This window comes from Choloepus didactylus, chromosome 5 (assembly GCF_015220235.1).
Source record: "Choloepus didactylus isolate mChoDid1 chromosome 5, mChoDid1.pri, whole genome shotgun sequence".
NCBI classification, from domain to species: domain Eukaryota; kingdom Metazoa; phylum Chordata; class Mammalia; order Pilosa; family Megalonychidae; genus Choloepus; species Choloepus didactylus.
Genome location: NC_051311.1, coordinates 82557283 through 82572058, shown reverse-complemented (window position 1 = coordinate 82572058; position 14776 = coordinate 82557283). Strand labels below are relative to the sequence as shown.

At 41.4% G+C, this 14776-nt stretch overlaps 1 protein-coding gene across 4 annotated transcripts in view; it reads right to left on the bottom strand.

Moving 5' to 3' along the window:
- DOCK4 (dedicator of cytokinesis 4) overlaps nt 1-14776 on the bottom strand; it is a 460132-nt gene that overhangs the window by 60992 nt on the left and 384364 nt on the right. For all 4 annotated transcript variants that reach the window (XM_037836357.1, XM_037836356.1, XM_037836355.1 and 1 more), the window contains exons 29-31: nt 13355-13455; nt 12856-12914; nt 277-425 (exon numbers count right to left, since the gene is read on the bottom strand). In XM_037836357.1, coding sequence (XP_037692285.1) covers nt 277-425; nt 12856-12914; nt 13355-13455 — 309 coding nt within the window. The remainder of the gene's footprint in view (nt 1-276; nt 426-12855; nt 12915-13354; nt 13456-14776) is intronic.

The following is a 14776-nucleotide window of genomic DNA, read 5'->3' as shown; positions in this document are numbered from 1 at the left end:
AATGGGAATAAATGAGGTCTCTGCCAGCTAGTATAGACCTGGGAAATCACAGACATTTTTAGCTGAAAGGGAATTAAATGGTTTTTCAGGGCTTCCCTGGAGGTCAGGGAAACCTGGGACCAGAACGAAGTGTTCGAGGCCACATGGTGAGGAAATGAGCAGGCCAGCTGGGCCCCCTGACTGCCGGTCCAGGGCTCATTTCCCAACTCGGGGTTGAACATGGTAGTTTGGAGATGCTTGGGGAGAAGTGACACTCGGAAGAGCACCTCCACCTACCTGTTTAAAGTTGCCGCTCCGCCTCTGCTCCCAGTCCATCATATCATGAAAAATAGGAATCATGACATTCCGGAGATCTGGTTGGGGTATCAAGGTGACTTCTAGGAAGGGGCCAATCAGGGCAGGGATGAAATGAAGCTTGTGTTCTCCTAAATTGAATAAAATATTTGAGTTTCAGGATATTTAGTCTTAAGTTTTCAGAAATTTAATATTATAAAATTTGTTTAAAACTGTTGCCATAAGTTATATTCAATTATAGTTGTCTACCAAGCAAGAAAACATTTTCCAACGCAGTTATATACACAGCAAATTTCCATATATTGAATGCCATTTCTCCACAATTTTTTATTACAAAATTGGAGAGTAATTTTTTCACAGTTAAAAAAAGCCATGCAATACAATTAAAACTTACATAAATCATCAGGAATTGGTTATATATATTATTGTACATCCTTACATTGAAATTTTTATGTAATCATTAAAAATAAGGTTGAAGAATGATACTATGGGAGAAGTTTTTCAACATAAGTGATAAAGCAATGCATGATATAGTATGTACAGGTCCACCTTTCATTTTAAAAAATCATATATATATATATGACAGTTTAGAAGATTATAACCCCTAATGTTAACTACAGTGATTATTTTTGGATGATGAGATTACAGATGATGTTTATATATGAAAAAAAGTGGTCCCTATCTGTATTGTATAATTTTTATAAAATAAGTGTGTTTTTTATGTAATAAGGACCCAGCCTAAATAAAAATGTAAATAGTAGTCCAAAAAAAAAGAATACAGCAATTTTCTGAAACGATTAAAACATGTCACAATAGTGAACTCAAAACGGGATATTATCAAGGGCTAAAAGGTATGAGTGGAGTATAAGTTAATTCAGAGGAAAGGAAGGTGGGGGTGTGGATGGACATAGATGATTTTATGTAGCAGGTGGGTATTGAGTTCAGTCCATTACCCTGATCTTCTATGATAAATCTCACAAGGGAGTTTACATTTTTATGATAAGAATACTGCATACAGTGGAAAATGCACTATTTCTTAAATGCCAACTTTTGGCACTCTGGATGAAAGCATATGATGTTGAAAGCCATCTACCTAAAACCCACAGTACAAGTTGGAAGACTGAGCAGAAGATGTTCTCATTCATGAAAGAGAGAATTTTTTCCTTATTTCCTACTTTGGATCTTTTGTATTAAGGGTTGAAGACAAAATCATACTGTTCACAGTTACTTGCAAATTTCAGAGTTAAACATCTTCACATTAATGACAGTTTTCTCTGTTTTGCTTTTTGTACTCAAAGGCATTAAGGTGACTGGAGAGCTCAGGCATGTCTGTATGTGCAAATGATACTATACAAATCCAAGGGGTAAATGAAGAGATCAAACTTATTTTGGCTTCAGAGGGGTTTTTAAAGGAAAAATATAAAAGAAAGGTTTTAGAAAAGAGGAAAACAAAGAATGATGGATGAGTTGAGAGATGGGAAAACCCAAGTGCGTGTTTGTGAAATCACTGTTTATTGTGACAGGAAGTGTGAGCAGCCACATTCCGGATTAGGCCTAGTAGACAAGCTGCAGCCTGCCCCTGAGTTCCCCCCGCCCATCGAGTGGTGCAAAGATGGCGCCCACATCCTGCTTCCGCTTTGTGATGTATGTGACAACCCTCTGTATTCACCAATCATGCTTGTATGCGTGGCGTTTGCCCATTGGATATACGTAAGGTTTATAAGAAAGTTCCCGGGCAGAGCTCGGGGAGACAGCCCACAAGGAGCCGCGCCTGACGGCCGCATCGAGGTTGTTCTCCCCCGAGGCGTCTTGCCCCGGGCGGAACCTGTAAAGAGGATGATTGCCTAGTTCCATTAAAAGCCTACATGCTTCACTGCTGCGAGTCCAGAGTGATCACGAGTGCGTCGGGTAAGACATTGTCCGCACCCTCTCTCCCCTTATCTCTCTGGTCCCCATCGCCGGCCGACCGAGGACTCGAGGCGGGGCGGAGAAAGCGCCGGACAAGTGGTGGCCCGTACGGGGAACCTCATTCGCGTTCCCCTCGACCCGACGGAGACGTGCTCCCGGGATCCGTGGCTTGACTTCCGCGACTGATCACCGCGAGAAGGTAAGCACCCCTTTTTTTCGTGCGAGGACTAGGGCCCGTGGGCGTTCAGGTAGCCCCGGGGACTCGGAAGAGCTCTCCGAGTGATTAAGAGATAGTGCCGACTGCAAGCATGGGGCAGTCTGAAAGCTAACCCCCTTAAAGACCCTTTTGAAGCAGCGGGGTATCTCAGTTAAGAAAAGTTCTCTCCAACGATCCCTTGATGATGTGGCCACTTTTGCCCCCTGGTTTCCCTGCTCTGGCAGCCTCAACCTGCCCTCTTGGATGAAACTTGGCCGTGATATAGACCGAGCGCGCCAAACGGGCATTTGTCTGGACCCAGTCCTGGTCCTTATATGGGAGACTGTTCGTGCTGTACTTGAGCTGGAATCGGCCATGGGCCTGACCACGCCTGCTGCCTTGTTGCAGGTGCGACATGCGCTCCAAGAAACTCAGTCCGTTTCATCCGCGGAGGGCACCCATAAGGGCAAGCCGCCAGAGTCGAGTACTAGTTCTGATAGTTCTGACTCAGATTCTGAAAGCGAGGCAGACGAGGGACCGGAAGCATCCCCGCTAATTGAGTGGGAGGAGCCTCCCGCCACACCCGTGCGGCCTTCCGCCCCGCCAATGTCTACCGCTGCACCCCCAGGGACACCCCAGCTCCTAACTGACGCCTTGGGCGGTCCCACCAAAGGACCTCGCCGAGAGCTCCCTCTAGTGGCCATGCCCAGTAAATGTAATTATCCTTTGCTGCCAGACCCGGAAACCCCGATGGGCCGGTCAGGGGAGGGGCAACCTTTGCCGTACCCCCCGCCCGAGTACAAAGGCCCTGACCCGGTGCTCAGCTGGGCCAGAGGCTCTGTTTGTGTTTTTTCCCCAGGAACCAGGACGTCAACCAGTGTGGGTTCCGGAAAGACTGGTGAGAACCGTGCAGTCGCCTGAGAACACCAAAGAACTGCAGCCTGACGGGTCGTTAAACCCCCAACGTGACCTGTTGGATCCAGTCCTCAACTCGCGTGATGAGCGGTCAAATGATGTCGACGGTGTCGACCACTCCCCAGCAGACCGGGAAGAGGGCCAGGAATATTGACCTTTTTTCCCTCCTGGTTCTCTTGGCCTAATCTGACCAACTGGGTTCTTCTTGCTGTGGGGTTATTAGTAGGTTTGATCATTGTTAAGAGTTTGCTGGAGCGTTTGTTTCAAAGACAACAGCAATTACGTGTTACCGCCATGATGGCCATGTCCTCTGCCTGTAACCCTCCTGATGACTATAGTCCCTCTGCCCAGCACCCATCCCAACCACTCGAAGCGGGGCATTTGGGGGCAAGGTTCGCAGCTAAGTATTTGGCAAAATCCCGGATATAAATAATCGGCACCAGTGGTCCTATTTTTGTCTCAGGTAGATCTCTTGGGCAGAGTCCTAGTTGTGGCCAGACGGGACCCCTGCCATGGCACAGAGACACCTAGTGACGCCCTCGACACTGGCTACCGTTCTCCTAACCCTCTTGTCCCCCAGTTGCGAGACTGAGTACTGCAAGGAGAGCCACATGGTTTCCAGCTCATGGGCTCTCCGGTCTCTATATGAAGTGAGCATTCTGGTCGGTGCCAGAGGCCCCGCCGCAGTATGGCCGGGACCTAGTCCAGACTCCCCAAAGCACCAAAACATACGTTGTGGGCCATCTAGGTCCACGGGAGCACATTCATCACTGGAGACACTGGGGCATCAAAATAAAAACAAAAAGGGGGAGATGTGAGCAGCCACATTCCGGATTAGGCCTAGTAGACAAGCTGCAGCCTGCCCCTGAGTTCCCCCCGCCCATCGAGTGGTGCAAAGATGGCGCCCACATCCTGCTTCCGCTTTGTGATGTATGTGACAACCCTCTGTATTCACCAATCATGCTTGTATGCGTGGCGTTTGCCCATTGGATATACGTAAGGTTTATAAGAAAGTTCCCGGGCAGAGCTCGGGGAGACAGCCCACAAGGAGCCGCGCCTGACGGCCGCATCGAGGTTGTTCTCCCCCGAGGCGTCTTGCCCCGGGCGGAACCTGTAAAGAGGATGATTGCCTAGTTCCATTAAAAGCCTACATGCTTCACTGCTGCGAGTCCAGAGTGATCACGAGTGCGTCGGGTAAGACATTGTCCGCACCCTCTCTCCCCTTATCTCTCTGGTCCCCATCGCCGGCCGACCGAGGACTCGAGGCGGGGCGGAGAAAGCGCCGGACAAGGAAGTGCCTTGGAATTTATCAGCTGTCTTCAGAATGTGACCCTCCTCCTGGATAACTGCCTTATTCTTGGTGCTACATGACACTAGCAAGAGCAGGCTTTTCGAATTTTGGCACAGAAAGTAGCACTGACACTAGTTTAGGACTTTAGTAAATGGGGCACAAGGACTCCTGGACAACCAGTGAAATGGCTTAAACATTTTAAAACCGTACTTGAACACACACACATATATACACATATACATACACAGGCATACTTTCCTTTAGGTGGAAAAGTTCAGTATCGCGGAAACATTTCCCGATTAATTCTACTCCATGGTACTCATCTTTTAATACATCCAAAGCGTATGAGCATTTCTTTCACCATGAAACCCTCCCTATCTCTATGACACTGAAGGAAAGATACTATTTGTAACTGAATATTTCAGAAATTGCAAGGGACCCCATTGGAATGCTGTATACATAACCGCCGTGAGAGAAGAGTGATTAGAAAGCCTTCTCTATGTTCCTGACCCAGAGAGGCCAGGGGTGGTTTTGGCTGCAGGTGATGGTGGCTATTACAGCTTTGTTTTGCAGGAACATAACTGGAGGTAGCATGGAAGATGAGCCTCAGCTAGAGAGACGGATGCTCGAGGGCCAGTTAGGCTATCCAAGTGAATATGATAAAGATAAGATAAGAGCAGCTGCCATGGGAAGGGAAAGAAGAGGCCAGATTTGAAAGATATTGCTGGTCTGAATGTAGAGTGTGGGTGAGAGGGCAGAGAATATGAGGCTGATGTTTGGGACGCAGAGCAAATTCTGCTATTAAATGGACAAGTTCACAGGAGAAGCCAGCTTCAGATGAGAAGAGGGTTGATGGCTTCAGTCTGGGGCTTGTTTGAGGAACTTCTAACATGACATATTCCAGCAGGCAACACAGAGTCTAGTCTGGGGCTCAGGGCAGAGATGGAGGATTTTAGACCCATCAGTGATAAGCAAGACTTGATGTCATCCAAGTAAGTGAAATCACTGTGGGGAAAATGTAGTGACATGGGAGGGGAGGATGAGAAGCAGGGAAACCTGGGCATGTAAGTATTAAGACAAGAGGGAGAGGCAACTAAGGAGCTGCGAGGCAGGGAGAAAGGAAAAATGGGAAATAGTAGTGATGGGAAAGGCGACCGAGGGATGAAAGAAGGGAAGGCTTTCAGAAGTAGAGTGAAACCATGGTGTCGAATGCAGTGGTGACTGTTAATAATAATACTGGACTCCCAGGCAGGCACTGCTCTAGGTTCTTCACATTTGATCCTCATCACAACCTCAGGAAGGAGGAATTATCATTCTCTCCACTTACAGAGAAGGATACGAGAACACTGGGAAGTTAAGCAACTTGCTCGAGGTTCACTCAGCCAGTATCTGAACCCAAGCAGCCTCGCTCTGGGAGTTCTTAATCACTCTTCTATGGACTGGACCAAACACAGGCTGTTAGATTTGGCAGAAGAGTAACAGGAAGGGAAACCTGGTCATCAGGGGTTAAAGAGTAAAAACAGATAAAGTAACAAAACAAAACAAAACAAATAAACAAAAAGTAAAAGTAAGAAGAGCTGAAGAGTAAAAAGAAAAAGAGGAAGTGGAACCAATCTTTGCCCGTCTTTCCTTTTTAAGTCATCTCAGGGTAAAGGCAAGAAAGCAGATAAGGTAGAAACTTGAAGGGGTGGGAAGGTAGAGGGAAATTTTTTTTGATGGGAGAGTGCAGTGAACGTATGTTGTTGGGCTAGCACCCTGTCCTTTGGGAGAGCTATTTGTCCATCGTTCCACGTGGAGTAAGCATAGAACCTGGGCTTTCTTGAAAAAATGCTTTCATCCTTGGCTCCCAGGACTGGTTCATGATGGGTACATCACCCAGCGGGGGCTATCAGTGGCCCCAAAGAACTTTTCTGAAAGGGCTTCGGAAAGAGGAAATAGCCCAGATGCTGCAGAAGCCATTTTCCCACTGAAGGGAGAGAACCCATCTGAGATTGAAGCCAGTACATGCAGAGAGGCAGAGCTGGAAAATGGTGAGAGAGACAGAGTCCCAGAGGTGTTTGGGCTCTTGAAAACAGTCATGCCTGAAACCAGATCCACCTTCAGGCTTCCTAGCTGAGACAATGCATTTCTTTAATTTTGGTGTTTTGGACTTTGGAGTTTGTCAAATGCAAGCAGCAAAGCTCTAGTTTACCAGTGAGAATGTAAGCATCAACTACCTCCATCAAAGACCCTCTAGGCCCACCTCATGGAGACCAACATGACAATTAAGGAGGAGATGGGAGGTGTCTGAATTCCCTCTAGATTTCCTTCCATCTGGAAAAGGTGCCCTTGATAGACTCCACTGGGCCGCACTGCCTTCTATCTTGAAGCTATCTAGAGGGGCTACGTACCAACCTCTCAACTGCAGCGTGATCCTGCTCCCAGGCTGTCTCAGACATCAGCCCCAAATGAAGTACTACTACCTTTTCTTGCCTTGACCCTGTGTCCTGATTGCCCTATGGGACCACAGTCCTCATGATCTCTACTGGCAACATGCCCACTCCCTGGTTTAACTGTACAGGCAGAGTGCCCTGGGGCATCTGTGGGTACCTCATTCACAGGGTTGGATGCACAGTGGAGACCTTGCACCACCAGGGAGTTGTCCCTATATTGAAACTGGGAGCCATGCTGATTTTATCTTGGGTGTCATTTCAGTGAGTGTGAGTTAAAGCGCATAGAACATCTAGACAAAAACACAGCCCTGGACACAACCCCAATCTGAAAGTCCCTTTACCTGACATCACAGAAGTCAGACAGTCCTTTCTTCTGTCTTTGAGGTTTCATCAAAGGTGACTTAATTATTTCTCACCATCTCTGAATTACTTATCCGTATCTATTACATGTGAGGAAGAAAAGTGGCCTGTAATTCCTTTCTCTTTCCTACTTTTACTTTTGACCTCAGTAATACTTTATCTTTCCCAAGGGGCTGCTTAGTTTTCCTCATTAGCACAAGCACACCTCTTTCCTGTTCATCAAAATAAACATTCTTATTAATCTAAGCCTGTATATTTTCTTCTGAAAGAATGAATGCTTTCAAGACCAAAAAACTCACTGTGGTTACAATACATGGAAGGATCAATTCACATTTTTTTCTCCCTGCATTTTCTCCCATTCCCTCCCCGCCCCCCCCCCCACCACCACCACATATACATTTCAGGTAGGTAACTGGCAGCTGGGATTTGCAAGTCCTTTCCTCAGTTATTTTTGTCAGGGCAGAAAGCAGAAGCAACCTGAATGCATTCACTCTTACTGTCATTTGTAAAAGCTGAGACACCCTGTAAAGCTTTTTCAACATGTCCTGACAGTTGAGGGGGAAAGAAGCAAAAGGGGGAGGGAGATTCCTGCAGGGGTAAAGGCTGGCAGTTCCCAAGAACAGCAGCTCTTACCGTGTTCCATGACCCTGCCCCTGCCCCTGCCCGAGATGGCTGCAGAGGCTCAAAGTCTGGCCACAGAAGGCTGTGCCCCAGGAGAGCCATCAGACTGAAAGGACCAAGTATGCCAGCACAAAAGACATCTTGCCCATTGGCTGATAATCAGGAGGACCTCTCTGCTGCTTTGACACAGTGTAAATTTTTGGCCAGCCTAGACAGTTCTCGCATACGTGAGCTGGTGAAATGAGATTCAGGGCTGCTACAGCACTGCCTGAGTCAGGTTTTAGTCTTGGCTGAGCACATAGCCTTTGGTCTCTGTAAAGTACTTATTTTATTTATCACCATGTATTTCTGACCCACTTCTAAAAAAAAAAAAAATCTTCCAGTAATAGGCATTACAACCTATTTACAACCCTAGTTTCTTCTTTTAAAATTTTTTCAATATGAAAAATTTCAAATGTACACAAAATTAAAGAGAATAGTAAAACAAATCTCCAGGTACCCAGATTCAAAATTATCAACATTTTTGCCAATCCCATTTCATCTATCACCCCAACTTTTCTTGTTTTTTGGAGTCTTTTAAATCAAATCTGAGATGACATATCATTAGACTTCTAAACACTTCAGTAAGCATCTTTAACAGATAGGACATATTATAAATATGTAAAAAAAGGTAAACAGCAATCCTTGAATTAATCTAAAATCCAGACCACATTAAAATTTCCCTGATTGTCCTAAAACACACAATTTATAATTGGTTTATTCCCATCAGAATCCTAACAAGGTTTATACGTTACATTTTGTAGGCTGATATTCTACTGAGAGTAGGAGGGACACAGAGAAGCTACGCCTACATTTCTGTCATTGTACAGGAGTTCATGTGGATAGCCTTATTTGCTGAAAACACATTTTGGGAACATGGATTCCATGCAAACTTCTCCAACCATAGAAAATTTAATTCCCAACCAAGCAAGAAAGCAAAATCTTGAGCTATGTATGGTAAAATAAACTTCATTTAAATGATTTCTTTTTAAACTACAAAGTTAGTACACTTCTCCCATCTCTAATTGTCATCCACATGGTCTTGTTTTGAAGTATTTAGGACACCTGCTACTTGGGCTGTTAAGAGTTTTTATATTTATGCACACAAAACAGCCTGCCAGGGAAGTATTGATTTTTCTAGTTATAAGACGCTGTGTTTGCAAATGTGGAAGAAAGAATCCACTCTACATTTAGTAAGAATGTTAGTTCACCTAAAAACAGAAGGAAGAAACAACCTCACAGTGAGATGAATGCCAAAGGTGGGTCACAGTAGTAAAGACTGACTTTCATTTTCTGGCTATGCTTGCAAGCATAGGTACAAATGGATAAAATTTAAGGGGTAAATACATGTCCTCCTTCCTATAGTGACAGGGTATTTTTAGTCCTTCAACTTAAATGATGAAAATATTGAGGAATAACACATTTAAGATAAGGGGTTCACTTAATACTACCTGGTCTTTACTCTTGAAGAACAAATTATTTTAATTATGTGACAGGAATTATGTTGTGTCCAATGCTCCCATATATACCGGAGATAAGTGGCATATTTCAAAGGCCAAGTGAAGAGTTCGGAGCCTCTCTGCCTCCAGGAACCACTGCTATCTCACAAGGGAAGAAAGAAAGCTCTGCCTTGTTTACTTGTAGGATCCTACTTGCTATCCTGCTTGCTCAAAAGCTTCAAGATGGAGAGGAGGGGTTCTGTGGCCTTAATATATACAAAGTATCCAAATGTTTACTTACTTAATCAGAAAGAAGTTTAAACTTCCTGTATGTAATCATTACAAAAGCACATTTAATTCTACAGATAAATTGCTATGGAATTTTAGAATCATAAAAATATTTCAAGCACATGTAACTGAATGTCTATTAGTTTGATGTCTTCTGGTTAAAAACAACCTTTGAAACCTAAGCAGTCCTATGCCTAACAGGGTTGAAAAGTTGCTCAGAGACAGATCTAGGGGATTTAGTGATCAGATTTGAAAATTCCATAGCTTTATGTTTAAATGCAGACTAGTCAGTAATTCCCATTTGCTGTTCTCCCCCGTCCTCAGCAGAATGGTTAAAACAACTTGTTTGTAGCATATGGAAGAATTTCCACACTTTGGAGGTAAACACCAATGAGCAAAATCTGAATCAAGAATAATGTCCAGTAAAATTTATATGTCCAAATTTGACAAACTGGAAGTGACAAGTGACAAAAAATATATTTCGTAACTCTGGGCATGTCCTCCCCTGAATTTATTATTATTTTTTAAATTTAGTGCTTTTTGTGTCTCTTAAAAACTATGGAGGCTCTTGATTCATGAAATCATTAAAACTTGCTTTGTTTTACTAAAACACGATACATTTTGTCTTTCTTAAGCTTTTTCCTGTTCCACATAAATTGGACAGAATGTTAAAAATATAAGATCTTTCAACTTCTTAAAATGTTCTTAACAGGTATTAACCATGTTTTCCTTGTATTCCCTAAAACGCCCTGCACATGGCCAATGCTTCAAAAACTCCATGAAACTTAATTCATTGACTGGTTCCATCAGAAAATGCAGACTTATAATTACCTGAATAAATTCTCCTTTAGTATCCAAAATATTCAACATGACATATTTATGAGTAAATCAAATTATAACAAATGCATTTTAATATTCATAGATAACAAGCTGATTTTAAGGGCTATAAAAAGAGTCAAATAGTACCCCGAATACTTAATTTTTCTTGTCATTTTGTAACAATGTATGTTGGAGGAAAGGCTTTGCTTTAACATTTCTGAACATTTTCCAATTCTAGCTTTTGTACATTAGCAATGACCCTTAAAATGCTCCTGATGTTCGGGAAATCTCAGGAAAGTCAAGACACAACTCTATAGAAATAATGCAGAAACCAAGGAATAAAGTGAACATCTATACACACCCTTACACTCGAACTATGTCATGCTGGAAATCGGTAAACTGGTGAAATGAGCATTTTCTAACAGAGCCCTAGAACTGTGCTAGAACTAGTTTTCAGAACTGGGGAAACAGGGAAAGGGGATAGCATTGTCTAGAGCAGTGCTTAAGAATTACCTAGAGAACCTGTTAAAACTCGGATTGCTGAGTTTGGGTTTCTGCAGTTCTGGGTTGGAGCCAGACAACTTGCATTTCTGCAAGCTCCCAGGTGGACCTGGATGCTGCTTTCCCATCTGGAGTAGCACTGCTCTAACAAATAGTGACAAAATAATGCTTTAAGGGGACCAATATGCTCCAGAGATTGTCTACATTCTCCAGGTTTCTGAATAAAACCAAAAGAAGCAATTCAAAAGGAAAACCAGACAGACAGAGGTATTTGTCTTTTAGACTAAGGACAACTTGGAGAAGAAAAGTTTATGAGGTATACAGTGACATCCTTAGGGATACTGAAGACGCCAGCTTTATTTAGCAGGCCATAGGTCATGGGCCTAAATTCATAGTGATCCTGGCTTGGATAAGGATTTATGTGGAAATAACCATACATGGCAATGCTGAGATGTATCTAGAAGAGGAAACCTGCCATATTTTCTAACATTCCAGGCAACCTGAAAAGAGTCTAAAAACCACAATTGCTGTCAAACAGCATTTTCATGTGGCATTCTTTGGGAAACATCTTGCTAAATTAATGCTAAATGCAAGATGGACTCTACAAGAGTCTTGATCTCCTTTTGGAAGAAGAAGGGCACAAAGAATAAGAAAAACATGAACTCAGAGGGGCATTCTCTAAGAGAGGCAAACATTAGAGGCTAATTTTGACCAGAATATAACGACAGACTGTGTACTTGTTCTGGTTGGCCTTTGATAGTTGGAGGTTGTTTTCAAGATGCCAACTTGTATTTTTTATGAAATCACCAGCAAGTATTGAAGATTGAGCTAAGTTATATACACCAAGATTCTGACAGTCCTTGTCAGAAATCACCCTGAAACATAAATTGAAGGAAAACATACTGGTTCCATTTTCATGCATAGAAAACACATCCTGTCATCTCCAGGTTGTGCTTGGATGAGCCCAAGAGAAAAGATGCTTTCAGATTATTACATATTGAATTCAAGTAGGTCACTCATTTTGATAAACCATAAAGAGGAATGAAAATACATTGTAGAAAATGAATACAAAAACTTGCATAGTTAACATGCCAAATTAAATGTTATGCATCTGTAGAAACTCTATGCCAATGAGGTTTTAAAACAATTTATTTGTCAAATACTATTCTTTTCTGTGCAACCATATCTATGCCATCAATTTGCAAGAATAATATGCACTATCTGCTATGGAAGATTAACAAAATTGGATCAAACAGTCCCTTAGCAACTGGAGATGCTTTTAAAATCCTTTCCATTATATTCTTTATGATATAGGTCAATGGTTTCAAGTTTTTAAGAGTAGTGACGCTGAAGTCTACGTTTCATGAAGTTTAATCTAAATTTATTAGGATTTACTGCCTCAATTCAGAGTTCTAAAAATTTTGAGTAGTTATAGTCTCAAGTTCTGAAAGTTTGGCCCATCCCTAGAAATAAGTTGTATGTTACTAGAGCAATGCTAGATTATAAAATTTATTATTCATTAATAATGAAAGATACCTTTAAAGGTAAGGTGATTTCTCAGACAGACACTAAAGAATTAGCTGTAACCATATTCAATGCCAAAGTGCCAATTACTTTGATACCTTCATTGATTAAGATATTTGGTCTCGAACACTCTTTGGTAAATTGCTCTTCTTCATTTGTGTGCTTCAAAGTACAATGATTTGTACTTTGTGCTGTATAATGGAGGTAGTTTCTCTTTTCATCACTTACCTAGGTTTTGCCACATGCTGAAAATTTCACAGCCCATTGTTACCCGCATGTCACCATACCTGAAATATAACAAAAATGAAATCTGACACAAAGCCTCCAGAACGAACAAGTATTTGTGTCTCATTAGGATACAATCTACTAATCTGAAATAAAAGGCAATATGTTTTTACAGATGTTTAATGTACATGTTTTGATGCCTCTAATTCAAGTCCTCATATAAATCCTTTAGTAAAACACATTTGTTTGTATACCTTTTTGCTTCCATAATAATTTTGAATTCTGAAAGACCCAGGACAAAAAAAAAGTGTAAATATTTTCAAAATATTGAAATCTCCAGAAAAGATTGTTTCTTGACTTCTTGCTCACTGCCTCTCTACCATGTGACTCCCATAAAATTAGTTAGGGACATTCTGATTTATGAACCATTTGAATTAAATATACCTTAAAAGACACATTTGATTTGCCTCTAATTCCCACCTGATTCTATGTTGGTACTTACTTTTCTAACACCTTTTTCTTTTTGGAAGGTGTGAACATCTCCAACTGCAGACACAACTGATTTATAAAAATGACTGCGAGGTAAAAGTAGGAATCCCAGATCTAAAGCAAAAACAAGATACTTAAATACTGTGATGCTGCAAAAGAATTTACAGGTGAAGTGACATGATTTCTTAGATCTGCCTCAAACGTGGTAATGTAGGGGGGTGTAGCTGAAATGAGATTGGGCATGCGTTGATAAGAGTTGAAGCTGGATATGGGTATATGGGGTTCATTATACTATTTCCTCTACTTCAATGTATGTTTGAAATTCTCTATAATAAAGAAGTAAACTCAATAAATACTATCTATGTCTTGTTTCAAAGCCACATCCCAGGTTTCATGAGCTCTCTAGTACATGCCAAGTGGCAGATGTTTTGTTATTCTTATAACATGTCTGTGTATCTCCAAGGGGGCTGAGGTATAAGACGGATTAGTTTATTCTTGTGTGAATTCATTTTTGAAACTCCTTTTAATGCAGAACTTAAAAAAAAAGTATATACTTCTTTGGATATGCTAATTGCTTTAAATTCAGAAAGTATATAAAAATTCCCTGCTCAGACAAATCTTTTGAATCTAAGTATTTTTATACCAAAAATATCAGAAAGTACCCAAAATCAACTGAACCAAAAGCATATAGGACATAATGGGAAAAAAACTATTTCTCTACTGACACCATATAAAACTAAAGACAAATATCAAACCAGGAGAAATATGACAAAAAAGTACTGTCTTTAATTCTATTCTAGTAATAAAATCTAATCAAAACATCAGTCTAATCAAACTTAATATCAATGAGTTAATTGATCTCATTGACACTAATATTCTTTTAATGGAATCCAATTCTATTAATTTCAAAAAGCTATTACAAACTCAAATTCCTTCTTAATGAGAAGCCAATGTAGGCATTGCCCATCCTTGTTTGCCATTTATCATTTGCCATTTGAAAAACAGTACATCAAGAATTCTTAGGCACCTTGGCATAAATCACATTATATTGCAGATGTTTAGAGAGTTTTACTAATCTTTTTTTTTTTTTACTAAGTCATTCAAAAAGTGGGAAAATAGAGAAATAAGAGAACTGAAGGGTTACTTTGTAAATATTTTCTTCATATAATTCTATTAAAAATTGTCTTTAAAACATTGTTTTAAGTCCCCTTGGTCATGCATTGGGATCATACAAAAAAGAGCAAGAATTCAAATTTATATTGTTATTATCAAAGTACTTTCTCATAAGCGCTATGATTTCTACCAGGTATAAGTATTATTACAGTCATAACTTGTTCACAAGTATATGAAAACTGGTCTATGGTTACTCATATTTCAAATTAATATGGCCCAAGATTAACTTGAGGTAACTGGAATAAATTCATTTTCCTATTAA